This window comes from Dendropsophus ebraccatus, chromosome 3 (assembly GCF_027789765.1).
Source record: "Dendropsophus ebraccatus isolate aDenEbr1 chromosome 3, aDenEbr1.pat, whole genome shotgun sequence".
NCBI classification, from domain to species: domain Eukaryota; kingdom Metazoa; phylum Chordata; class Amphibia; order Anura; family Hylidae; genus Dendropsophus; species Dendropsophus ebraccatus.
The window spans coordinates 143,770,788-143,798,158 of record NC_091456.1 but is presented as its reverse complement, the minus strand read 5'-3'; the positions used below and the strand labels follow the sequence as shown (position 1 = coordinate 143,798,158).

At 42.2% G+C, this 27,371-nt stretch overlaps 1 protein-coding gene across 2 annotated transcripts in view; it reads left to right on the top strand.

Moving 5' to 3' along the window:
• SSBP2 (single stranded DNA binding protein 2) overlaps nucleotides 1-27,371 on the top strand; it is a 153,032-nt gene that overhangs the window by 45,072 nt on the left and 80,589 nt on the right. For both annotated transcript variants that reach the window (XM_069962869.1, XM_069962867.1), the window contains exons 2-4: nucleotides 3,028-3,100; nucleotides 14,425-14,486; nucleotides 19,378-19,462. In XM_069962869.1, the coding sequence (XP_069818970.1) occupies nucleotides 3,028-3,100; nucleotides 14,425-14,486; nucleotides 19,378-19,462 (220 nt within the window). The remainder of the gene's footprint in view (nucleotides 1-3,027; nucleotides 3,101-14,424; nucleotides 14,487-19,377; nucleotides 19,463-27,371) is intronic.

Sequence of the window (27,371 nt, the reverse complement as noted above, 5' to 3'; positions counted from 1 at the left end):
TATGGAGTTTCATAAACTGATTGAAAGTGCTATACTGTACATATTATATAACATACTTAATTTATAATGATACCTATAAATAAATTGTAAAGCTTTACGACTACTTTATGTGTGAAAATCACACTACAGCATTTTCATATACTGACACATGTTTATACAGGTAGGTAAATTCGAATTTCACGCCCTCAGACAGTGATGTATATAGATAGGAGAGGACCCCTTTTGTAAAATTATAAAGTTGCATTTTCCTTCCAAGCTCAAGTATCAGAGAGGCTGGGCTGAGCTGCAGCATGCAGGGAGCATGCATGCCTCCTCCCTCCCTCTCTCACCCATTTTACTTAGTTTTCAGTACTGAACCCCATACATCAACCAGAAAGGATAGGGAAGATGTGTATGTATGTATGTACGTGCTGCTGGGCAGGATATATGCTCAATGCTCACACTTGGAACCAGTTGGACAGCATCACATGGGAGTCCTATAGCTCAGATTTCTGCTTGCACTTTGTAAGTATATTAACATGAACCGAGCTACAGCAGAAGATCTGGGAGTGAGATGGTGTTGTAGGACTACAGTAAATGTTTTTGGCGTTCTGTACGGATTAGTCAAGCATTCTTCTGGGGACGTGTATTGCTAATGCTGCTGTATTTTATTTATTTTTATTTCTCGTTCCCTCTGGCTCTGCTCAGAGTGCTGCCTCAGCAGTCCTTCTCCATACATTTTTAATGCTCTTCTATGTAGGGTGTTTTCAGGTCTTGAGATTAGTTGCGGTTTAACAAGCGTGTTGTAAGGGAGATATTTCTATGTACGACTAGAAGATGCTTGAAGGATATAGATACTGAATCACTGCCATGCCTCATAGGCTCTTTTTCTACCTGCTCAGTCTTTCCATATATCGATCAGTTTGGCTTTCTTCTCTTACTCCTCTTTAGTGCTGCCGCGATTGGAGACCCAAAGGCCCTTTTACACGGGCCGATCAGGAGGAGCAATCGAGCGCTGACCTTTCAGAACAGCACTCGCTGGCTGCCAGCGCTATTACACGTGTCAACAGCCAGAGGGTCAGAGCAGGGGGTGTCCTAAGGAGCTGCAGGAGGGGCTCCCAGACAATCTTTAGAGATATTGGCGACGTTGTTATCGTTTAATTTTTTTCAACCTATCGAAATACATTGTGCATGTTGGCTGATCGTTTCCTTTTAACAGTAGCTATTACACCAAGAGATTGTCTGCTGTAAGGGCCGATAATCAACCGAATACGGCCTATAATCGCTTGGTGTAATAGGGCCTTAAGAATTATTGGCTAGAGGTGTTTGATAAGGAGTCTGTTGCTTTTCTTATAGTGGTTTTAGCCTTGGGCTATCTAGCTTGTTGCAGTTCTAATAGTTTTTATGGAGAGTCTTTTAACACTTCATTCAGCACCATATTTATGTTCTAATGTGGAAATGATCAAAAAAGTCCCCTTTACCAGATTGATCAAATGAGCTGAAAGAAGCGCTCACTAAGCTCCTTCTCCCCCCCCACTGATTGTCTAGAAGTGGGACTGGGAAGGAAAGTGCTCAGCTGCTGGTTCTAACAATTGGTGGGGGTCTGAACACCCAGACTCCCCAATCTTGCACATTTCAATTTTGACAGGTACACTTTTTTTAATTTTTAAGAAAGAGTTCTATTAAAGGTGGCCTTAGAATGTCAAACACTCAGCCTACTTTTCCTTTGGCCAACAGCTGTCTCCCACATTTACCCGATACACTCTGCCAAGTGTTCATGTGTTGTGATACTTCTAGCAGTGGCTCATGCCCTGGAGAAAAAAGGATTGAAATCTATGTGCCCGATCCTTTTCTTCCCTAATATAATCTATTGGAAAAGAGTCAGGAGGCCCCCGTATCTGTGAGGCGGTTGTCTAGTCCTGTTGAAATCTATTTTTTAAATTTAGGAGCTGTAAGACAATTCCTTTTCCATGTACTCTATTAAATTCTATTCTGGCCTACAACAGGACATATGTCCTGCAGGAAGCGGTGTATTCTGTCCAGTCTGACACACTGCTTTCTGCTGCCACCTCTGTCCATGTCAGGAACTGTCCAGGGCAAGAAAGGCTTTCTATGCGGATTTTCTACTGGCAGCACAGAGCGCAGTGACAGACTGGAAAAGAATACACCATTTCCACAGGCCCTACAGCAGCAAATTTACTAATCTGTATAACTTTTGGACACCAGTTGATTTAAAAGATATATATTTTTTTAAAAGTACCCTTTAACATTCCCATCCTTTTTTCTCGTGGTAGATAAGCTACTGCCTGGCAGTATTGTATTCTTTCCTCTGGTAACAACATTTGCACGCTGAGCTGCAAGTATATAGCATAATAGCTGTTTGCTACCTAAACATTATGGTGGCCTTTTAAATACCAGTGGCTCCTGCTTTGGCAGACTGGCACATCTGGACAAACTATATTACTTGCATGCAGCTACTGCAACTTTCATTGGCAATGACAGCCCAACTGAAGCTGAACTGGAAATGATCAGCTGATCACCTTGCTGTCTTTTTTTTTAGTGTCAAACATATTAAGTTTATTTAAAATCCAGAAAAGCAAATACAGCAATGAGTGGCCTACATGGCCAACTTTCAGAAAACATAAAAAATTACAAAAGTAAAACAACAGAAAAAGAAAATCCAGGTACCATGTCATGTACACATACAAAACAAATGATATATGTCGTGCGGAGAGGGGAAGGGCGATTGGGGATCACATGGAAATATAGTAGGAAATATCCGTGACATAGGAGGAAGTAAACCAAATGGGACCAGGTCTTCTCGTAAAGGGCCACCACGTCCCCATGTATATTGCTGGCTTTTTTTAAGGGGGAAAAAAGCTATTTGATCCATCTGATTTTATGGTGGAGGCCATACTAGTTCTCTAGGGAATTTAGTGGTTGGTTTGTAGGCAGATTCAACTGTAGATCCCTATATTCTATTTTCTGCTTCATAGTGCAAAGTTTGATCACTTTAATAATGTCCATGTCTCTTTTTTATTTCCCCAGATTAGCGCTATATGTGTATGAATACCTGCTACACGTGGGGGCACAGAAGTCCGCTCAAACGTTTTTGTCAGAGGTGAGTAATGTCTCTAAATGCAACACGTTATAGAATGTATGCTGTTTTTACAATTGAGGATTAAAGGGAAACGGTCCGCTAGTAAAGCCATTCCAAGCTACTTACATGGCTACATAGCTAGGTAAGCTGTGAGACTATCCATGCCTTTATTGTAGCCGTTCGAGGCTGTAATACCTGTCTGGGGGGGGGGGGGGGGGGGGCAGGGGGGGGAGGTGCTTTATTACTAATCTAAAGTGTAGGAGGCAGCACTCCAATCAGACTTTACTAAGAAATTATTGCATCAATGTAAAAAGATAGATTTTTCTATTGGGCCTTTATCAGGCTTGATAGTCTCTAGCCATGTTAGCAGTTTGGGGCGTCTCTTGTAGCTGACAGTTTCCCTCTTAAAGGGATGTTGGCTGAAACGGTTGTCTGTTTTTAGAGAGTTTCTACAATAAGCTAGTCACTAAATGTCCTGGGACTCTAATCCGCAGGAAATTGTGGCGGGAAGTGTTTAATTTCCCTACAGCGCCACAACAGGGGAAATAAAGGAGTTGTGTGTGTGTGTGTATATATATATGGGTGCGTTCAGATTACACAATCCGGGCGGATAACCCACCGCGGACTCTCTGACATCTCTGCTTGTGCCATAGACTCCATTCTATGGTTGGGCGGATTCCGCTGTCCGACGAAAGAATTTACATGTCCGTTCTTTCAGAGGACAGCGGAATTATCCTGACCATAGAATGGAGTCTATGGCACAGGTGGAGATGTGAGCGGGGGCGATCCACCCCTATTCCATAGTCTAAACACACTTAAATATAGGACAGGTAAAGTCCTCCAGAGCAAGACACGCTCTTTACAAATGCTCTCCACTCTGAACATGTGTATTTCCTTCGAAGTCAGAATGCCATGATAAAGGTATAAGAAAATGGGGTTTCTAAACAGGACAATTGCTTCAATCTAATATTACAAAAAGAAGTCTGGGATGACAGACTTAACCATTCTAATCCCTCCATGAAAAAGGAGGCGTCCGAGCATTTAGTGATTCTTGGGGACAATATACCTCCGCTTCTGATCTTCACATAGTAGTGCATGGGCTGCTGCACGTAGCTCTGACACGGCCTTACGTTGCCAGCTCATTGGACCAGATAGTGATGTCTATAAGCAGATGACATTACTACAGCAGCTAGACATTCATTACTGGACGTTTATGGTCTCCTGGAGGAATTCCCATGGGTACAAGTTTATTTAGTGACTACTGTGACTTTTCTGTCATCCTAATATCTTGATGGTAACTCTCCACTTACTGTAGCTGTAATGATATAGTCGTCTTAGAATAAAGTGCTCACACCACAGCAAACAAATTGTTAGAGTGAAAGTATGCAAATATTCGGTAAACCACAAAGTGAGTTGATATTTAAGGTGGTGTAGTCCTGTGAATGCATGCAGTCTTACATAGCAGCATATGTTGTACCAGAGTTGTGGTGCTCAAGCAGAGCCATTGCTCACTTAACTTAACTTATCTATTCAGATTTTTACAGTTTTTTGTAGATGTTAAAGTGCAATATCATCCTTAACCCCTTAAACACCTTTTGCACCAAAACACTTTTTGCAATCAAGTCATTGATCATAGTGGGTCTCACTGCTAAGACCTGCTGCGGTGTAGAAGTACAGCTGGGAAGAGAGAATAAAGCAGTGCGCTCCACTCATCCGCTGTCTAAAGATCTAACTCTTATCCTTCATAGACTGAAAAGGAGCAAAAGAGTGCTTTTAATTATCCTAGTGATCCTGAGATTTTTTTTTTTTTTTTTTTTGCCCTTATTTGTGACTTATTAGTGGTAAATTTTGGTCGATACTTAGTTTTGTTTTGTTTGGTTTTTTTTGTGAAAAACTGAATTTCTTTTTTATTTACAGCTACAAAAAGTCCACTTTATGTTGGCATCTTGTGACACAATATAGCCATCACATCAGATTATTACTACGCTATAAAAATAATTAAAAATGTATGTATTGTTAGACAGCAGTGAGGTCTGAGAGGCAGAAAAGGAGGTACAGTGATACCAGTAAGATACAAGGGCAGCCCAGACGGGTGAAAGAGGTGTGTTTTTCTGGGCACAGCGCCTCTCTACCGTATGCCTTTTTTTATACCCCGTACGCCTGCAGCTTGCTCTGCCCTTCATATGGTCAATGCATACGGCCGGGATGCGCCCATTTTTGAGCTCCCCCCACCGTACACTGGGATTCTTTATAAGAAGACACCCGGCGTACAAGACAACCCCTGACTTTTGAGAAGATTTTCCTGGGTTTAAAAGTTGTCTTATACACAGGAAAATACAGTAAATTATAGAGAGAGTGAGAGAGAAACGATGTTGTTTTACCCTTAAAAGGAGCTGTTGTGCATACATCCATATCTCCATAGCTGTAGTATTCTTCTCTTCTATTACTTTGATAGCGCACAAGTTTACCCAGTGTTCCTCATACAGTGTAGGAGCAAAGGGGCCTGAATACTTGACTAAAGAAATTTGGAACCACCTGTGTGTGGTCTAATGGTTTTATCTTATTATAGGTGTTTTTTCTAATAGTATTAATCTGCACATAAGATTATTCATAAATAAAAACCTTAAAAATATTCTTTATTTCATTATTATTGTTATTAGTCATAATAATCTAAATCCAGTTCATTGTACACATTCTTAAGCCGAGAGGCAGCGATCGCTGTGATCATGGTGATCATAGGGAATACAAATGCGGACAAGAAGCAACAACATAAATTACAATTCTTTATTGTTTTAAAAAAATAGCAATATGCAACATTGTAATGAAATATTACCGGCCCTTTATTGAATAGTTGATCCGGTGACTCTCAGGTCAGGTCTGGTGGAGACCGCGGAACATGCCGCAGTCATTCCCACCCGTCCACTCTTATCCTGATCTGAGAATCACCGGACCTAAAGATCCAGAGGAAGACGAAGAAACCCCCCGGAGGCTTCTACCCTAGGGGGGTAAAAAATTCCTTCCTGACCCCACAATTGGCGATCGGATCTGATTTCCCTGGATCACAACTAGCCTGCTGCATACAGCTGTATAGATCACATAGGATCAGGAGACTTCACCCTGTACCCAATGAAAGACAGAGACATTAATGCTGCACAATATGTTGTCCCTATAGAAATAACTGTTATTGTTATTGTTGTTGTTGTTATTATTATTATTATTATTATTACATATACATCCATCTTATATACCTTACATGTCCTGCTCCTAAGAGCTTACAATCTATCTGGTTTGGGAGACCTGCCCTTAAGAGTTTACAAGCTAATATTCACAATACATGTCCTGCTCACAGAGCTTACACGCTAATATACAATACATGTCCTGCTCACAGAGCTTACACTCTAATATATAGTACAATATACTAATAGAGGCCCTCTTCTTTAGAGCTTAGTGGCTGATACATAACAACATGTCTAAACCGAAAAGCTTACAATCTAATGTACACTACAATACCCCACTCCTTAGAGCTTGCGTTGCAATGTACGATACCAATGCCGCCAATGTTAACATGAACGTGACAAAGCATTTCATGGTAACACAGGCTACATGTGCAGTGGCCCTGCTCCCCGCAGGAGCTTACAATCTAATATACAACCTACATTCTGCCACACACACAGCAGACATACAACAGAGAGGGGGTGTCTACCTAAGAGCAGCCATTTTAAAAGGGTTGGCCAATCCTGTGCATAGACCATAACTCAACTTTCCCTGGCAAAAACCTTTAAGATCAGGTTCCCATATGTGCCCAGATGTGTTTAATAAACTCCTTTTAGCTGCATGTGTGAACGAGGCCTCAGTGAAGAGTTCCCAACCTGGACGCGTCTTCCCTAAGCTGCCAACCTGTAACTTACAGCAGAAGCCTCAGCTCTACAACTGTATATTCTGCACCATGTGTGACATCACGAGCCGTGTGCTTGTGATGTCATCATAACTGCCGCTGTTGTTTATGTACCAAGCTTACAGTCAGTGATAAGCGCTCAGCTGGGATTGGTTGCTATGGGCAACAACAGACATTCCTACTCTATGACTGGGCCATAAATCTCCCCCCTAGTGATTGATTCCATCCAAAGGAAATAATGTTTCAGCCATTTTCAATCAATGCATGATGGTCAATGGTTTATATTTATATGGTGCAAACTAACTTACATACATCCATATTCATGAATGAATAGATGTATAAAGTGCTAACAGTGCATAGAAGTAACGTACATACATTTTGGCGCTGGGACATTGCTAAGATGACCTGTTTCTGGCTTAGGGGGACAGGGGTATATGGGGGGGGGGGATCTTTCCGCAAGGAGACATGTATCTGGCTGCAAAGGGCGGGGAGGGTATGGGAACATATATCTGGCTACAAGGAGGAGGTATATGGCTGCAAGGGCACATGTATCTATCTGCAAGGGAGAGGTAGCTAGCTACATGGGGAAATATGTGGCTGCTTGGAGACCCAACTGAATGCGAGGGGACATGTGTGGCTGCAAGAGGCATATTCAGCTACAGTGGACATACCCGGCTAGGGGCATATTTGGCTCCAGTGGGCATACTTGGCGAGGGGCATACGTGGCTGCATACCTGGCATCAAGGGACATAACTGACTGCAAGGGCCATACCTAGCAGAAAGTGGCATATCCATCTACAGGCAGCATATCTGGCTGCAAGAGGCATATCTTACTCCAGGGGGCATATCAGGCTGCAAGTGGGCATACCTAGCAACAAGGGACATATCTGGCTGCAGTGGGCATACTTGGTTGTATTTTACATACCTGGCTGAAGTGAACATATCTGGCTACATGAGGCCTTTCTGTCTAAAGGGAACATATCTGGCTACAAGAAGCAGTGCATCTAGCTACAGTGAGGGCATTATTACTGTTTAATATTATTATGAACGGGGCATTAATAATGGCTACAGGGGACATTATTACTAGGAAAGGAGGATTTATTATTGGGGTAGGGGGTATTAATACTGACTACTGGGGGCATTATTACTGGGACATACAGATCAATCACATGTCATGGTGGGATCTGATCTGGGAATCAATTGCTGACAGAGACTTATACAGAATCTATGGCAGCAGGTTGATTTCCGCAACGTTTCCAATCGTACTTTGGGGGTATTTGGCTGGAGCATCTTATAACATGGGGGTACTTGACTTGAAAAGGTTGAGAAACACTGAGATATAGAGTTCAACAACTAATCTCCTAGAATATAAACCCCTTTTAAAAATAAAATTTTAGTTGTTTAGCTAAAATCCAGAATTTAGTAAAAAATCATCAGCATCACAATCGAACACCAGTGTGTCAGTATTGAACAAAAGCAACTGGTTCTCCACCGGGGGTACAGTATTTCCAAGACCCTTTTATACTGATATAATTATAAAGTTGAAGTGCTTAAAGAAGCAGTTCACTTTTAATTTTTTTCGCCCCCCCGGGTAGCCGCTGTCAAGTATACTTACAGAAGATGATCGGTGTCCCGTTCCCGTCGGTCAGTTCCGTCCCGTGGTGCCGTTCACATCGGGCGCGCGCTCACTTCCGCCGGCTGCTGCGAGTCCTCTTCTCTGCCCAGTGATTATACGCCGGAAGTCACTCGATTCCATGCATTCTCTATGGAAGCGCGTGACTTCCGGCGTTCAAATGACAAGGGAGAGAAGAGGAGTCACAGCGCCGGCGGAAGTGAGCGCGCGCCCGATGTGAACGGCACCGCGGGACTGAACTGACCGACGGGAATGGGACACCGATCATCTTCTGTAAGTATACTTGACAGCGGCTACCCGGGGGGGCGAAAAAAATAAAAAGTGAACTGCTTCTTTAAATGACTCACCACTTCAACTTTTTGTATATTCTGTCACTTGTGTATGACAGGATATTTTCCTGGTTCAGTTAGGTAGACATCGCAATCTCATCCTGTCTTCTCGGGTAGCTTGCGGGAAGAAGTGGTTGGCTTGCCTGATATACTGTATATGAATGATCTTACACAGTTCAATTCAGTTTGATCCTGTTAACTTGTAGAATAGTCCGTACTTGACTTCTCCCTCTGCCTCACTCTACATCTGCCCCTTACAAGGGCGACCCTGAAAACTTTCTCTATTATGCTTTCAAACCCACCTTTTGTGCACACTATTAGTTGTCCAAATTCATTTTTTTCAATGTATAGAGGAAATCATCAGTGGACCATTGCTGTATGTTCGCTTCCATTTGTTTCATGAAACTGGGTTAACCGCGGGTATGGTGCAGGTTAGATTGTGGCCCTCCACTAAGCGACAGATGTAGGGTGAGCATAGGGACAGACTTGGGAGTCATGTAGAGTCCATTCTACATGCTTATGCTGCGTTTACATGGAGCGATAAATCGTACGATTATCGATTTCGAAGGAACGGTGTGTTTTTTAGAACTATCAGCGTTTAGAAGGAACGATATATCTTATAGGAAAATCACATTGCGATCGTTTTACGATCGCTTAAGCCTATCTAACACATAGGGTGAATCTGTGAAATACTGTTTACACGGAACGATCTGCAAATTTTTTAAGAACATGTTGTAAGATCGTTTGATCGCTTGATCGTTCGCTGTGTGTACACGGAACAATTATCGCTCAAATGCGATCGTTAACGTGCAAATTCACACGATCGTTCCGTGTAAACGCAGCATAATACTTTATAATTTCATCAGTATAATACATAATAGGGTCTTGGAATTATTGTAGCCCTGGGTGGAGAACGATTTGTATTTGTTCAATACTGACACATTGGTGTTTGATTGTGATGTTAATCAACTTTTACAAAGTTATGGATTTTAGCTAAACAAATAAAAGTTAATTCTTTGAAGGGGTATATATTCCATGTTATCTCTTTGCAGCATTTCCTTGCTGAAACCTCCAGGGCTGTGTTTTTTGTTTTTTTTCCCCTGTTTTTTTCTATAAAGGAAATTCAACTTTTTGTACAGATTTCATGTTTTAAGTTATATGGACTGTAAGTGTACACTTCTTATATTACCCAGAACACCGGAAGTCTACACGAACCTGTGACATCCCAATAAGAAAATCATCAAGTGGTTTTGTTTTTTTTAGTTAATTATTTTTTAATTTACCCGGTAATATCACTAGTCGGGCAGTCTATTGTATTGTGTAGCGCCAGGCACATGGCTTTAATGTGTTTAGATATAAGTTTTTCTTTTTCTCCTTTTTTACATTAAACTCTTGTTGGACTAGATGTAGATGTGCATGCCCCTTTTCTGGTTATAGATTTATGTGCTGCATTATATACATGATATATACAGCATAGTCTAAAGCCTTTGTTTTTACCATCCGTTCTCCAGCTCTCACATGCTGATATTTTCCTAACCAGTTCGTTTTAGCATGCGTCTTTAACTTTTGCTTACAGCTTGCTTTTCCTGCTTCATGGCAGATGGGTCAGCCCATGGGAGAGCACATCGAGGTTTGTGTTCTACAAGAGAGCGTTTAGAAGTGCTGAAAATACATAAGTTGGGAAAAGTGGTTTATGAGTTATTAACAGTGAGGTTGAATAATCATCGCTGCCGCCTCCAATAATCCGAGCACTTTATGATCTTCCCCGTGCCTTTATGTCACTATCTGTAGTCCATATTCATAAGCAGGCAGCACTTTCTGGGCAGCGGTACCATCTATTTCACACTTTAAGTACAGAGGAATTTTAAAGTACCATTAAACACATGCCTATAGTATAGAGCGGCTCTGTATTATTTATAAGAAGATTTATAGGATGGTGGAGCCGCCATGATCCTGTGAATGCATTCCAACATGAGGAAGATCCATAGAAAACATGTCTAGAAAAAGGGGAGGGGGCAGATCTTTTTACTTTGCATCTTAGGGGGTGGTTTATTATTGTAAAAACAACAGTTTTTTGTGTTACAAAAAAAGGTTTCTCCAAATTTTTTAATTTTTTTTGTCTTTTTTTTTTTTAACTTTACATTACTTTTTTTCTGCTTTACGTTACATCATGCCCACCACAAAAGGTGAGTGAGGCTTTTCCGCAAAGTGGGCAGGTCCACCAGAGGATTTTTATGAGAATTTGCTACTTCTCCGGACAGTTCCAGACATTCTGGAGGCTGGAAACACTACTTGACGTGCTTCTGGGCATATTGCAACTGTTTAAACTATTAAGTTACAATAGGGCTCGTGCACAGAATTTCCCAGGATGTGGGACATTTACATGGCAACACAAACTTCCGGCATTATGTGCGTCTACACGAGGAAGTTTCAAACTCGCCACAATGACAAATACACTTTAAATACTGAAAGGCTTGAGGTTTTTTTTTTTTTCTTTTTTTTGTAATACAGTATAAGTAATTTACAAATCTGTATAACTTTATTGTTCCATTTAACTAAAAAAACAAAACAAAACATTTTTTTGAGTACCCCTGAAATGGAACACTTCACCAATAAACATTTTTTTTTTTTACCTTTCCAGCATACGGCTGGTGAATGTAAATGGCTGCCCTGCTCTCCACGCTTTGATGGTGCATTCTGTTCCTCTGTTCAAGTGCCACTTCCAGTCCCCACTGATGCCCATTGTAACTAGCCTATTCACACTGAGCATTTGTGGATGGTCTGAAAGTCACTTTCCTAATGTAAGTCTATAAGCATCTCATAAACTTTCATAGGGCAAGTTACATCCTTATCACACAACTAGCACTGTGTACAGGCACTGCAGCAGGGACTGGAACCGGCACCATAACTGGGAAACTGAGTGCCCAATAAATAGGGGTAACGGGGCAGCCTGAATAGCCTTATGAAAGGAGGGCAAAAAAACACCTTTGTTCCTGAAGTGCCTCTTTAGATATTATATTAATATTATGGTATTCTTGGACATGTACTGTATGGCAGAGCCAAGAGATTTGCCATAAATGATAAATTCGGGTTCCACCTATTTCTATAATCAACCGCTGCATCGTGGCAGGGTCTGAACAGAGAGGGTAAAGAAACGACTGACCTCCGTGTCCACCACCATGTCCACAACTCTCAAAGGAATGAATAGGGGTTATGGAACAGCTAGCTAGCTGTTCCTGGGCTCCTCTCTGCTCCACCCTGGTCTGGTTGTGGCTGCTTTTAGGTCAGGGGACACCAGTTGTGAAAATTGATGCAGGTCCAGTGGTGGGACCTACGTCTATCAGACATGTGGCCTTTCCTGTAGATATATCCTGAAGATAAAAATAACCTTTTACTGTAAGATACAGAATGAAATAATTGGTGATCATGATGAAGTTTGTCATGGATTCGGTATGTCCTTTTTGTCTACCTCTTCTATGCTTCCCGGAACAGTCCTTACCTCCCCAGTGACTCATCGTTGTAGATGTCGTCTTTGTTATATTTTCATAACCTCCCACTCAGGATGTTCTAGTATCTTTTAGCCATCTAACCTATTAAGTCATGGCTGTACAATTGGAGCACTTTCCCCGTACCCCCTTCCAGAGTTTACTGTAAGAGTGCTGCGGCATTGACAGGCTCCATGTGATTTATCGTCCTTTCTCTTTTTGAATACAGAAAACAATCTTTTCTGGCTGTTTTGAGGCTTGTAAATGTGTTCAATAAAGAGGGATTTCATAACCTCATAAAACACTTACTATAGATGTCTGTTGTATATCAGTACGGTACATTCTATTGCTAATATATACTTTGGGGTGTCTGGATAAATTTCAAAATTTTGGATTTATAGAAGATCACCATTTGTTTTTCATTGGGTGACTTGGTTATTCGCTTGTATAAAAGCTGCAAGGTGACACTTATTGGTTATGACTCTTGGGATGTAGAGTGGCTTGGGTGTAATTGTTAGATAAAAACCCATTCTTCACAGCAGTCTGTGCCTTTGCTCCTTACTTGTATCACTTCAGAGGTTTTCCTCAGTGATTGCCAATGCCCATTGGCTGCAAAAGGCCACTAATTCACAGTACATGTCTAGAACATTCTCCCAACTTCTAAGACTTCAGTTTTAGATTCCCACGTGATTCCCAGCCGCTGGAGAGGTTATATGCAGCCCTAGGGAATCCTGGAAATTATGGTTATAGCCTTATGGTACTTTTACACGGAGCGATAATTCGCATGATTACGATTCCGAATGAACGATGTGTTTTTCAGAACGATCCGCGTTTAGACGGAACAATATATCGTATGGAAAAATCGTTTTGCGATCGTTTAAGCCTATCTCACACACAGTTTAAATTGGTGAAAGACTGTTTACATGGAACGATCTGCAAATTTTTTGCGGACGACCAGCAATGATTTGAGAACTTGTTGAAAGATCAAAATGAATGATTTCTCGCTCGGCGATTGATCGTTGGCTGTGATTACACGGAACAATTATCGCTCAAATGCGATCGTTATCGTGCAAATTTGAACAATAATCGTTCCGTGTAAAGCCACCATTAGACTAGAGCTGCATCCAACATCTGAAGCTGCCGGGGGTCAAATGCCAAGCATTTGGGTTCGGTCAGCCCCAATGTTCAGCATAATCACTTGGTATTATTTGAGACCCAATTTTAACAATTTTGGCATCTAGCTGCTTGGGTAGACTTATAAGAAAGCTATACAATGATTTCCATTCACACATGCATCTATTTAGCACCAGATCACATCATACCCTTTGCTTAGTAACATACCTGTCCAAAAGTCATGCAGTCGTGTTAGTCGGCTTTGGCTGTAGATGTACGGAGCTGAATGTGTTGGCTGGGTGAGGGGCTAAATGAGTAGATGTTGCGTTACTCTGTATTCATGCTGGTTTTCAGTGATGCCGTGCAGTCTTGTGCATTCATTCACCAGTCATTTGGTTCTGGTCCCAATTAGAGAGGAGATTTATGGTCGTCTCAAGCCCACAATTGTAGTGATATAAAGCTGCCAAAAGTATTTCATATATGAATGGAGTAAAAAATGACAGTATATCCAAGCATGGCAAGAAGCCAGTTTTCTTTATTACTTCATCAGAGCTGCTAAAATGTAGCATTGGTGCAAGCAGGCATTACACGATTTTATATATACACGCACATTAGATTATATATATATATATATATATATATATATATATATATATATAATCTCCTGTTTTTCTTAGCAGCCTGATTCCCCCTCCGCTGGTTGAATGTATCGAGGTACTCAATGTATTCTTTATTGTGCTTTTAGTCCATAACCCAGTGCTTGCTCACTTGTCACTTATTATTGCTGCTCCTTTCAAGTTAACTGCTGAAGCACTGATGACTTTGCTTTCCTTTTTACCTAAGCTTTGGCATTTGGATTTAATACCTAGATGTTCTTTTTTTTATTCCAGATAAGATGGGAGAAAAATATCACATTGGGCGAGCCCCCAGGATTCCTACACTCTTGGTGGTGGTAAGTTTCTGTCTTTTCTTAATGGATTCAAATTTTAGGGAATCTGTCAGCTGCAATTCACATTCCAAACTGCTGACACTGTTGGATGGCTGTTAGTTCAGAGAGACACATGGTACATTTCATATATCTGTCTGTGATTCCAGGATGTAGAAAACATTTTTCCTGAGCTTAAAGGAGAAGTCCGGCCAAAATTATTTTTTGATATGTTATTACTTATGGAAAGTTAGACAAATTTTTAATGTACATTAATTATGGGAAATGCACATATAGGGCTATTTCCCTTAATTTAGTACATGCAGTGTACTAAACAGTGACGTCACGACGAACGGTGTAATTCCTATGGAGTGTCCAGCAGGGGGCGCTCTATATGTAGAAGTCTATGGGACTTTATTGTTTCTATGGGTGTCTATGTAAAGTAATGTAATGTAGTGTACAGTATGCTTTATTGAATGAATACATCTATGGAATACTTTGGGGAGCAAGTGTCCTTGCTCCCCAAAGTATTCCATAAATGAATTCAATCAGTACATTAGAAGGGCACCGAGCAGGGAGGGAGAGACGTCCCGATGCATCTACCTCCCCCCTCCCTCCCTGCTCGGTGCTGCTGCCGCCACATATGGACAGTACTATTCCCTCATCATTTGCTCATAGTATGAGCAGATGATGGGGTAATAGTACCAGGGCCGGTCTCCATCATTGCTGATCCATCATCACCGATCCGCCGCCGCACTGGACTGGACTATATACACTGAACTACTACTCCCATTATCTGCTTATAATATGAGCAGGTGATGGGAGCAGTAGCTGGATTATTGCTATCACATGCCTGATGCCACTGGGCGCAGGGGGAGCCGCTCATCACACAGGAGCCATAATGCCCCCTCTGCTCCCCCCTCCTCCTTCTTCCGGTGTCCGTTAAACTTCTCCCTATCCCACTGCTGACTCCCGCCTGGCCGCCGCTCTCACATACAGGCTCCCAAGCACCGAGAGTCTGTATGTGAGAGCGGAGGGGACATGATTGCTCCTGTGTGATGAGCGGCTCCCCCTGCGCCCGGCGGCATCAGGCATGTGATAGCGATAATCCAGCTACTGCTCCCATCACCTGCTCATATTATGAGAAGATGATGGGAGCAGTAGTTCAGTGTATATAGTCCAGTCCAGTGCAGCGGCCGTGGATCGGCGATGATGGATCGGCAATGATGGAGATCGGCCCTGATACTATTACCCCATAATCTGCTCATACTATGAGCAGATGATGGGGGAATAGTACCGTGTATATGTGGCAGCAGCAACACCGAGCAGGGAGGGAGGGGGGAGGTAGATGCATCGGGACGTCTCTCCCTCCCTGCTCGGTGCCCTTCTAATGTACTGATTGAATTCCTTTATGGAATACTTTGGGGAGCAAGGACACTTGCACCCCAAAGTATTCCATAGATGTATTCATTCAATAAAGCATACTGTACACTACATTACATTACTTTACATAGACACCCATAGAAGTCCCATAGACTTCTACATATAGAGTTCGTCGTGACGTCACTGTTTCTGAGAGAATTCTAACACTCCATGATCTACTAAATTAAGGGAAATAGCCCTATATGTGCATTTCCCATAATTAATGTACATTAGAAATTTGTCTAACTTTCCATAAGTAATAACATATCAAAAAATAATTTTGGCCGGACTTCTCCTTTTAAGAAGTGCAGCAAGCTGTAACACCTCCTTACTCCGCCCTCCCATACCTGACCCTGATTTTTGCACCAAAGAATAAAAGCATTTTTATACATCCTGGAAGCACAGCTGGATATATGAAAGGAACCATATGCCTCTCTGACCTAACAGCTATCTAACAGTGTCTGAATCATGAATTACAGCTGACAGATTCCCCTTAACACGTGCTTCATAGATTCCAATTTATTATGCAAGGCAGAACAGTTAGCTATAGGGTTTGCTTTCTTCCTAAAACAACACCGCTCTTGTCCTCAGTTTAAGTGTGGTATTGCAGCTCAGTGCCATCGAAGTATATGAAGCTGAGATGTGAAACCACACACCTAGAATGGCAGGTGTGACGCTGTTTTTGGAAGAAAGTGGCCATTTTCCCTGTGCAGACACAGCTCTGAGGGTGGAAGTTCAGGTTGTCTAAGAAATGTCCCATGAGTGAGTTCACTAATGGGTCAGCAAACTCTCTAAAATGGGGGACGTTTCCACGGCAACCCAAACTGCGGCCTTCAGCTGCGACACTTCAAATGCTGAGTTGTGACAGGTATGCTGTAAAAGTTAAAATACCAAGTGAAAATGTTCTGCGAGGACAACCTCTGTCTTTCTGCTAAGGGTATATAAATGCTGTGGAGAGCTTGCTCAAGACCCACTTGAAAACAATTTTTTCACTGCAGTTTTGGGTGGTCTTTTTTAAAGGTTTCACTGTGGAATAAACATGTACGCTCAGCTCAACATGCTATGTGATATGAGGTAGCATGAGCGAGGGAGGGGAAAGAGAGCTGTCTATTGGAGAGGAGGAGAGAGTAGTCCTATGGGAGGGGGGAGAGAGTGGTCTATAGGAGAGGAGGAGAGAGCAGCCTATGGGAGAGGAGAGGAAAGGGGAAGAGAGCAGTTTATAGGAAGGGAAAGGACAGAGGTCTGCGGGAGAGGAGGGAGTGAGAGCAGTCTGGTAGAGGAGAGGAAGTGGCAGTTTATAGGAAAGGAAGGGGAGACAGAGGTCTATAAGAGAGGGGGGTAGAGGGAGCAGTCTGTGGGCGAGGAGGGAAAGAGAGAGTGGTCTATGGGATAGGAGGGGGTGAGAGATAACAGACTATGGGAGAAGTGAGGGGAAGAGAGAGAGGTCTATGACAGACAAGGGAGAGAGAAAACACTCTATGGGAGACAAGAGAAAGTGGTCACACAATGACTGTGTAATTTACATTTTCTGTAGATTGTCTTTTTCTAATACAGAAAACTGAGCGATAAGCTAGCTGGATGACCACTCTCCCTCTGATCCTGCTGGTACTTATTCACATTGCAGTACATGTGTAGTCACTGTAATGACTTTTCTCAATACTCATTGATTGCCATATCTGTCCTGGTTCCAAAATCAGGAGCCCCACCAATAAGTGCACGTCTAAAGCTTTTATGGAGCCTCTCAAGAACTACTATTAATCATCTTCAGCAGCGTGTGTCTGAGCACATTGGCTCCAACAAGCACAGAACAAACAGTCTAGATGGCAAGATTGTCATTAATATTTTAGGTTCTCAGCTTTAGTAGCCATTTTACAGCTTCTGTCCCATCCTAGAGGGTAAAAATCTGGACATTGTTCAACAGAATGGAAAATCAAGATGGCCAATGAAACCCCATGGGAGACTGTGAGGTCATCCTACATTATCTATTGCATGCAGAATATTTTTGTTACAAGACTTTTTTTTTTCCCCTAGCTTTGCGAATAGACATTTATTGTAATGTGTATAATGTTAAACTCCATGTGTGCCATATTAGATGGACCTTAATAGTTTTTTTTATTGTGGATTTCCCCTTGGAATCTACAGGTTAACATAAGTCTTGTACATCCTGACAATACAGGACAGCTACAACAGTGTGAAAACCAATGTGGCTACCATATGGGGTTGTTTTCAAGCTTTACCAGCTCCTGGGCAGCAAATCTATTCAATTTCCTCATTGCTACGTACATGTTGTTCTCTTTTTTATTTTTGATCAGTCTAAACTCTTTTCTGCTACAATGTCCTACCAGGTTTCTCCTATAGAGCCTGTTCAACTACTTTACCTATCTGGTAGTGCTGATGCATCTGACAGCACACTGCTCCTGGCTTTTTTGGCTCTTTTCCTCTCTTCTGTCAATGTCCGGCCTAGCAGCATGGAAGGGCACAAGGTTATACACGGTGGAAAAGGGCAAAGCATCCAGGTCTTTAATAAGAACAGATCACACAGACTGTACTGGATCAAAGTGGTGATCCAGTAGGAGGTAGGAGAAGAAATGTGTTCAGGCATAGAGCTGTATTATATATGAAAGCACTCAGCATGTGTTGCTAGGAGGGACAAGTCAGAAACAAGGAACACGGTACAAACTTTGTGTAAAGGGATCTTTAGGTAGAACATAATCTGTAAGCATTTACAGTCCACTTAATTGGGGTATAAAGGTCCCCTTAAATCATAGTCAAAGTTGGCCAAACCCACCAACAATCTAAAATGTATGAGGCCTCCTGATGCTTACCCTGACAAGATGATGATGCGAAAGAGAAGAATCACACCTCACATGAACAATTGGCCATATCAAACATTCTTTACATGAGAAGATGGAAAGATATACAGTACTTGTTTGGCCAACAGCTATTTTAAATGCATGGCCACCTTTAAGGCTATATTACTCTGCGTTATTATTTTTGCGTTTTCTTCCCTCTCATTCCCGGCTCACTACCTGTGCGAGCACAGCTCAATGCTTGCTTTCCTCTCGTTCCCCGTAGCTGCATGTGCTATTACATACGCTGACATCAAGTAGGGAGGAGCGAGAGGGGCCACCCAAATGGCCAGTTGAACATTTGGGCGGCCTGTTGAAGTCAGTGGCATGCAGCTGCCTGTCTCTGGCATAACTGTGATCTTTCAACACAATCAGCTGCCATCGTGCCTGTTGGATGATCGTTGCTTTTAACATGCACTATTACACTAAACTGTTATCGTCCTGAACAGACTGTAATTGGCCGAGTAAGGCCGATAATTATTTAGTGTAATAGGACCTTTAGGCGTCCTAATACTCAATAATTTTCTCCCAGAGTGCTCTATGAGGACATTGGAAAGCATGATAAAAAGGGATGTTTCATTTTACTTGTTTTATTTGTATATTAACATGTTATTAGGCTATTTATTCCTAATTTTACTTTTTTTCAGCGTGTTTTGGGATCTGTACTGTGCTGCTCCAGAGAGACGTGAAACCTGTGAACATTCAAGTGAAGCAAAGGCTTTTCATGATTATGTAAGTGGCTGACGCTTAATACTACTCATATTCTTAACCAGTTATCGTGTTTGAGATTGTAGTGCTGTAAGGAGGCGTTGTGGACCATAGGATTGTAGTAGATTGGTTGCTTCAGACATTGGACACCCTTTTTCAGCTGCATGTAACATTTGTGCAGTGCCTAGTGTCATTGTTTGCTATGTGTTGTTACACTGTATGCACATCAGGGGTGTGATGACTGCTTACAGCTAGGTAGTAATGTGTTTAGATAAATTTATACTTGGTCTGGCACTAAGAAGATTCAGTCTGCAGGCATCATATTTTAGTCCAGAAGGAGCTAAGCAAATTTAATGTATAGTGTTGTAGGAAAAGTTTCTGTGTTACTTTTATACTCTGTAACTTATTAATTTACATCCCTGCTTATTCTGGACTTGGAGTCCAGTGGGCGGCACTAATTAGAGATTGACAGCCTTCTCTGTAGAAGTATGCATACAGTGCTGTCAATCACTGAGAAGAACCGCCCACTAGACTCCTAAGCCCAGAATGATGAGAGAAGAACGGCCCAGAATGATCAGAGGTTTAAATGAAAACATTTCAAGTGTATATGGAATCTTTCACCACAAAACTAGGTAGATAGATAATCTGTATATAAAACTGCTCAGCTGTTTTGCTTTATAAAGTATTGCTGGCAGATTGGACTCCATGTCCAGTACGACAGGCTGCCTAACACCTACATTTCATTGTGTCTTTATTTCCTGTGCCATTAAGTACAATCTGTTGATTTCAGCATTGATTTCAAGCTCCAGAGAGTTGTAAGGATGTATTTTTCATTAGGATTAATGACAGACTGTCTACCCCATGATAATTCTGCTTTGTGCATTAGATCTATATGGGATCTGTTATTGGGTACTTCAGTATAGCGCTTAAAAAAAAAATTAAACAAAAATCAATTCTGATACCTCCTGGCCTGATGGACTGTGGGGCACCATGTGGTCAGGGCTTGACTTTTTTGGGCACACGTTTAGTGGCCATGACCACATAGACATTTGTAGCCAGTCAGGCTAAAGCTCCATAATTAATGCTGTAAAGCGTTTCAGGCATCGTTCAATGCATGCTAAAGGACGTTACTCTGAGCGTCTTATAGGTTCTCTATAATAGTCAGTGATGGAGTCGCTTTTGTGTAGTTTTTATTACAAAGAACATGGTTTACTCTATCTTCAGGTCATTTTATTATAGCAAAGTGGTGTAAACATAATGTGCCGAGCACATGTCTCATTGCATGCAAATGTCTTTGTTCGGCTTGTACATGAAGTGTTTTACAATGTTGTACAAGTTACCAGAGTTATTTTTGGTGTTTAGTACTAAATCATGGAACAGTGGAAAAGGAGAATCAGCCTCCTGAATTATTCACGTTTGCCAATCCTGTGTATTATTGATGATTTAGCTGCAACCTTATCAGAAGCGATTGTCAGAATATATTACTATACTGAAAGAGTAGTAGATGCTTGGAACAAATGTACAGCAGATGTGGTTGGCCAGTCCTGAAAAGGAAATATAAAGACAGACTAGATGGACTCCTACATAAAAAGCTGAGTACATGACTTATTTTGTGCTGTATTATTCTCCAGAGCAGCAATTACAGTTCTGCTGGCTGTCCTTGAATACAGTGAACAGGATCCAAAGGCAGGTGTAATAAAACCTTTAACTAGAGTTAATAGAAAGTCAGTAATGCCATGTATTTATAAATGACCTGCTTAAATGTCTATGCATTATTAACAATTGCATGTCATAGATTCTCTATTGACTCTCTGCGCCTTGTAGACGTTTTGTCAGCTGAAGAGCTGCGTTATAATAGTCTGTTTAAAAGCCAACATTATATACATACTCAGTTTTTATCTATCGCTTTCCTGAAATACTGAGCTTGACATCAAGAGGTCCTTGTGATGCTCCTTTTCTGTTGAGAGTCTCTTTAAGACTCTCTCATTTACTATGCATAAGTTTAATTAAACGTATATCCGCTCTCATCGTTTCTAGTGGTATAATTGAAAGGTTGGGTAAACTGACCTCCAAAAAGCTGGATATAAATAAGTTAGTGACCATCTGTTCCCACTACGGGCTGCAAGACACTCTCAAAGTGAAAGTAAAAAGACACAGAAATATAACAACTGGAGTCCTCCTCTTCTCTCAAGCATTTTTGGATTTGGATTTTTCCATCTGGGTTGTTTATACTTCTTTATTAACATATGAGACATTTTACCTTTTTCTTATGTGCCTTAAAGGGGTTATCCAGAATTTATGGTTATGCCATAATCTTATGATCACTGGGGTTCCAACCTTATTATTCTGGGATCGTAAGAATGAAGTAACTATATGGTTCCTGTGATGTTTGTTCTGTACTGTGGCATCCTAGCCACAGACTAGGCAGGAACGCAGCGGAATTGCCGTATTCAAGAGAAGTGATGGCATTCCCCAGCTTGTTATCTAGTCCTTTCAGGTCCTGGGGACCAGATGAATGTTGAGGGGAATAATTAAAGAGGTTGTCCAGCCATTTTTTCTTATTGGAATAGAGAATCATTTGCAATCTGTCCCTTTCCCTTAGTTGTTTCATCAACTTTTTTTCCGCCTCTGTGTCCCCGGGCATCCTCTGTTTTGGATTTTTGTTTGACATGAGGTGTAGTAGCCTCTCTCCTTTCTATATTACACTGCCCCGCCACTGCACATTTTTACAGTACAAAAATAATATTGTTCCTTAATTTATATAGCTCCAACCTATTCTGCAGTGCTGTACAGAGATTGTAGTCACTCATATTGGTCTCTGCCTCCAGTGGGGCTCACAATGTTTTGGAGAGTGTGATAAAATCCATGCAAACATGGCGGTGCATACATGCTGCTGTAATCCCAGGACCCCAACACTACAAAGCAACATGGCTAACCTCTGTGCTCCCCACAATACAGCTATCCTCTCCGGCTATCCTCCATGTCATGCTGCCCTTACTGCTGCATTTTCTACTGGGCTCAGGTGTTAGCTCCACCTACAGGGGTGGGGCTAAATCAATGCAGATGCATGCCCCACCGACCTAATGACTTGCTGGAACAGGAAACCTATAGAAAGGGTGACATCACAGGACGTAAAGAAATTGCAGCCAGAGTGGTCATTTGATTGAGTCTGAGAACACAAGTGCTCTAAATATAAATTAAAGTGAATATAGAATATAGAACACCCACAGAAGTCAATGTAGTGTTAGTTTATTGAAAACTCTAGGACTACCTCTTTAGGTGTCTAATTCTTTGCTTAGCCTAAATGTTCTACAAATGCACCAGGGCCCTAAAAGCACTGCAGGCTGTTTAAAGGACAACTCCCACGGGACCTGCAAAAAAAAAAAAAAACAAACAAAAACACACACACACCATACTCACCATCCCTCCGGTGACAATCGCCACTTAAATCACCTGCTGTCCGCGTCTCCGTCACCTCTGACCGCCACCCTGCTATCTCTCTCACTTCTGGGTCCATGGGAGAGAAAAGCTCAGCCAATCAGGGCTGAGCAAACTGGAAGCCATGTGATGCGCTCCAGCCAATGAAAAGGCTGCTGGTGCCCAAGTGCACCAGCAGCCTTTTCGTCTCCCATTCACTTCAGCAGAAGACGCAGAGGAGAAGCCCTGGTACGGCTCCCCCACCCCCACCCCCGGCTCTGATGGCGCCCGGAAGAAGAGGATGGTGTTGACAGTAATTGGTAAAGTATGCATACTTTATTCAACCTCCGGTCGGGGGGGGGTCAGAAAGTGGGGGAAAGGTGCCAGACGGAAGTTATATAACTTTGTAATGTGTGTTGAATAAGCTAAAAAAAAAAATTGTGGGAGTTATCCTTTAACCTCTTTCCAGCCCATGATCTACATGTACATCTTGTGTCGGATAAGGCAGCATGGCTACAACTGAGCCCACACTACTCCTTTGTAGGTTAGTTAACTGTTTACATGCTGCAGCCAGTCGCAGTAGATGCATTTAAACAGTTTGTCTCATCCATGGTGCCCAGGGATCTGATTGTCACCCCTGCAATGTAGTTGTTGGTTTCCAGTTGGTTGTCTCAGCAGCCTAAAGCTTTTTCTTGGCCTCAGAGGCTGCTATGACACAATCTGTTCATAGCCAGCCCATGGCAGGCTCTGAAAGCAGATAGAATAGAGCAATGCTTGTATATAGCATTTTTGTATGTAAGCAGTCAAACAATTGCTTAAATAGAGCAATAATTAAGTATATTGGCATGTCCTGGTGGAGCTTCGTGGTGAGGTGGAGGAGCCTGGGTTTTATAGTAACATTGTAATACTACCATGACATTAAAGAAAAGTTGTAATAATATAATAATAAAAATAAAAACACAGATTGAATCCTCGACTATCTTATAAATCTCTAGTATTTCCTTCTAGAAAAGCGCATTACAAAAAGAATATGCAGAACAGCCTGGTGTTTCTCAAAAGCAGCGCTTATAAGTGATTCATTCTCATGGCAACAGAAATAAGGGCTGAATATTTGGTTGCAATGTATCCGTCACATTCCTGTGTCTTTAGAACATAAGAGCATCGCGATTGTCTCCGAAACCTAGTTACCCACAGCAACCCAATTGCATTTTTGTCTTCTTAACCAGAATCCACTTATCACATGGTATTTTTAGTTCCGTTTAGATCAGTCAAGTTTTGGTACAGGAGGCTCAAAATGCGTTGGAGCTGGAAACACTGGGGGGAGATTTATTAGTGAAATGGAAAAGTGGAAGTTGCCATAGCAACAAGGGGCTTCTGAAAAAGAATATTAGAGCTGGAAACTAGTTTCTAATAGCAACTTTCAGGCTACAATGCAAATCATTGTACTTTTACGTGGTTAGCAGACTTTCCCAAAACTTGCAGGTGTCGTTCCATGTTGTAGATCTGCTAAAGCCTCCTCTATAGGTATGCCGTGCATCTACTGGCCACGTCGGCAAGATAATGTTAATGGAGTGACGCATACTATTATAACCTCCTGGAGGCTGTGTTTTTGCTGGGCCTCTATATTTTTGCTTTTTATCAAGACGTGGATCAGTGTGACGTCAAGAGATTATGGTGATCACTTTGGCATAGGAAGATTAGGTTAATATCGGCTACTGAATCTTGTTAACGCAAATCCTTTTCAAGTCACGTCCGGCCTGTGATCTGTATGCAGCAACTGCAAGGCGCAGTTGTTGTGGTCGGTCTCCCGACTATATAAGAGTGTACACAAGGGGGATATATACACTTGACAGTCACTGTATTCATTCCTTATAAGAACACAAATTGGGATCTTCTTGTTTTCTACTCTAGTGTAATTATTATAAAACAGAATTATGGATCATTTCTCCCAGTGTGAATTATAACATAGTAAAGGGGTTATCCAGGGTTAAAATGAACATGGTTTCTTTCTTTCAGAAACGGCGCAACCTTCGGGTCTAAATGGTATTTCAGCTCTGTTACATTGACGGGAATGGTGCTGAGTTGTAATACCACACACAACCTGGGGACAGGTCATGGGCGACAGTATTGGTTGTCATTGACACATCTGATGTGTTGCTCTGAGCAAAGTCTGGGTTAAACACTTATATCTTTTTAAATGTGTTTTCCAACTTATGGCTATCCAGTTTATATAAAAAAAACGACCTTAAACTCCTAGTGTGTCCTGACAACAAAAGGCTTTAAAGGGTAATCCAATGTTTACCAACAGAGCATCAGTATCTAAAAATTTTTAAAACCTAATAAACATGTTATGCTTACCTCTCTGCGCTTCCCCAATTACTGGGTTAGACAGGCCAGTGTCGTGGCTAGTGACTGGCTAAGCAGGCTGTCACTCCTGAGACTAGTAGTAGAGGTGCAGTCAGCGAGGGACATTGGAGAGGTCACATAAGGACACGGGAGGAGCGTGAAGAGGTAAGCATAACATGTTTGTTATGTTTCTCAGAAGTGCAGCATTGTATTAAAAAAAATTGAAATGATGGATAACATCATAAGGCAAACTATCAGCAGGTTAGAAGTAAAAACTTACCTTCATCCTTAGCGTCTGGTGCGTATCGGCAGGTTAGATTCTTCTATCCTGCTCATAAATTCCCTTAAAGCTGGGTTCACACTACGTATATTTCAGTCAGTATTGTGGTCCTCATATTGCAACCAAAACCAGGAGTGGATTAAAAACACAGAGGCTCTGTTCACACAATGTTGAAATTGAGTAGATGGCCGCCATTTAATGGCAAATATTTGCTGTTATTTTAAAACAACGGCCGTTATATTGAAATAATGGCCGTTATTTACTGTTATATGGCGGCCATCCACTCAATTTCACCATTGTGTGAACAGATCCTTTCTGTGTTTTTAATCCACTCCTGGTTTTGGTTGCAATATGAGGACCACAATACTGACTAGTGATGTCACGATACCAGAATTTTGAGTTCGATACCGATACTAACTTTTTTATTTCGATACTCAATACCAGTTCGATACTTAGTAAAGTATAAAAAAACAAAACAAAATACAGTGGTAGAAATATAATACCCCTGCACTATTACAGTGATACCAATTTTTGGACTATTTTTATTTTATTGTGTTAAAAATAAAGTTAGTGATATCTGTCTAAGACAGCTCTGCTGCATCAGCTATCACTAAGACAGCTCTGCTACATCCGATATCACTAAGACAGCTCTGCTGCATCAGCTATCACGAAGACAGCTCTGCTGCATCAGCTATCACGAAGACAGCTCTGCTGCATCAGCTATCACGAAGACAGCTCTGCTGCATCAGCTATCACGAAGACAGCTCTGCTGCATCAGCTATCACGAAGACAGCTCTGCTGCATCAGCTATCACGAAGACAGCTCTGCTACATCAGCTATCACTAAGACAGCTCTGCTACATCAGCTATCACTAAGACAGCTCTGCTACATCAGCTATCACTAAGACAGCTCTGCTACATCAGCTATCACTAAGACAGCTCTGCTACATCAGCTATCACTAAGACAGCTCTGCTACATCAGCTATCACTAAGACAGCTCTGCTACATCAGCTATCACTAAGACAGCTCTGCTGCATCAGCTATCACTAAGACAGCTCTGCTGCATCAGCTATCACTTAGACAGCTCTGCTGCATCAGCTATCACTTAGACAGCTCTGCAGCATCAGCTATCACTAAGACAGATCTGCTGCATCAGATAACACTAAGACAGCTCTGCTGCACCACCCATCACTAAGACAGCGCTGCTGCATCAGATAACACTAAGACAGCTCTGCTGCATCAGATAACACTAAGACAGCTCTGCTGCACCACCCATCACTAAGACAGCTCTACTGCACCAGTTACCAAGATTGCGGAGGAAGAGAAGAGGAGGTTAGACAGGATCCCACACACTACAGCCGATCTTATCTGCTCCTCTCAGCCCCGGCCACCTCCCCCACCTGCCAGCCGGCTGGATCCTCACATGTGCTGCACTTCCCCCGGATCTCACAGACCCCCGCTCTCCCTCTTCATCCTCCCCACCTCCAGCCTTCTCCGTCCTCCTCTCTCCGTGACCTCCCTCTCTCCCTCTCCAGCCGCTCTCTTCTGTGCAGCTCCGGCTCCTCTCCCGGACCTCCCGCTCTCCATCTCCTCCGTCCTCTCTCCCAGACCTCCCGCTCTCCCTCCAGCCTTCTCCTCCGTCCTCTCTCCCGGACCTCCCGCTCTCCCTCCAGCCTCTCCCTCTCCAGCCGCTCTCCGTGCAGCTCCGACTCCTCTGCATAAATCATCTCTCTGATAACAGAGTCTGGCGGAGCCGGACTCTGTTATCAGAGAAACACCAGCAGCGGGGGTCTGTTACACACAGTAGCCGACCCCCGCTGTATATGGAGCGGGCTCAGATGCCGCTGTCAATGTGACAGCGGCATCTATATACTTAAATAGCCGACACTAG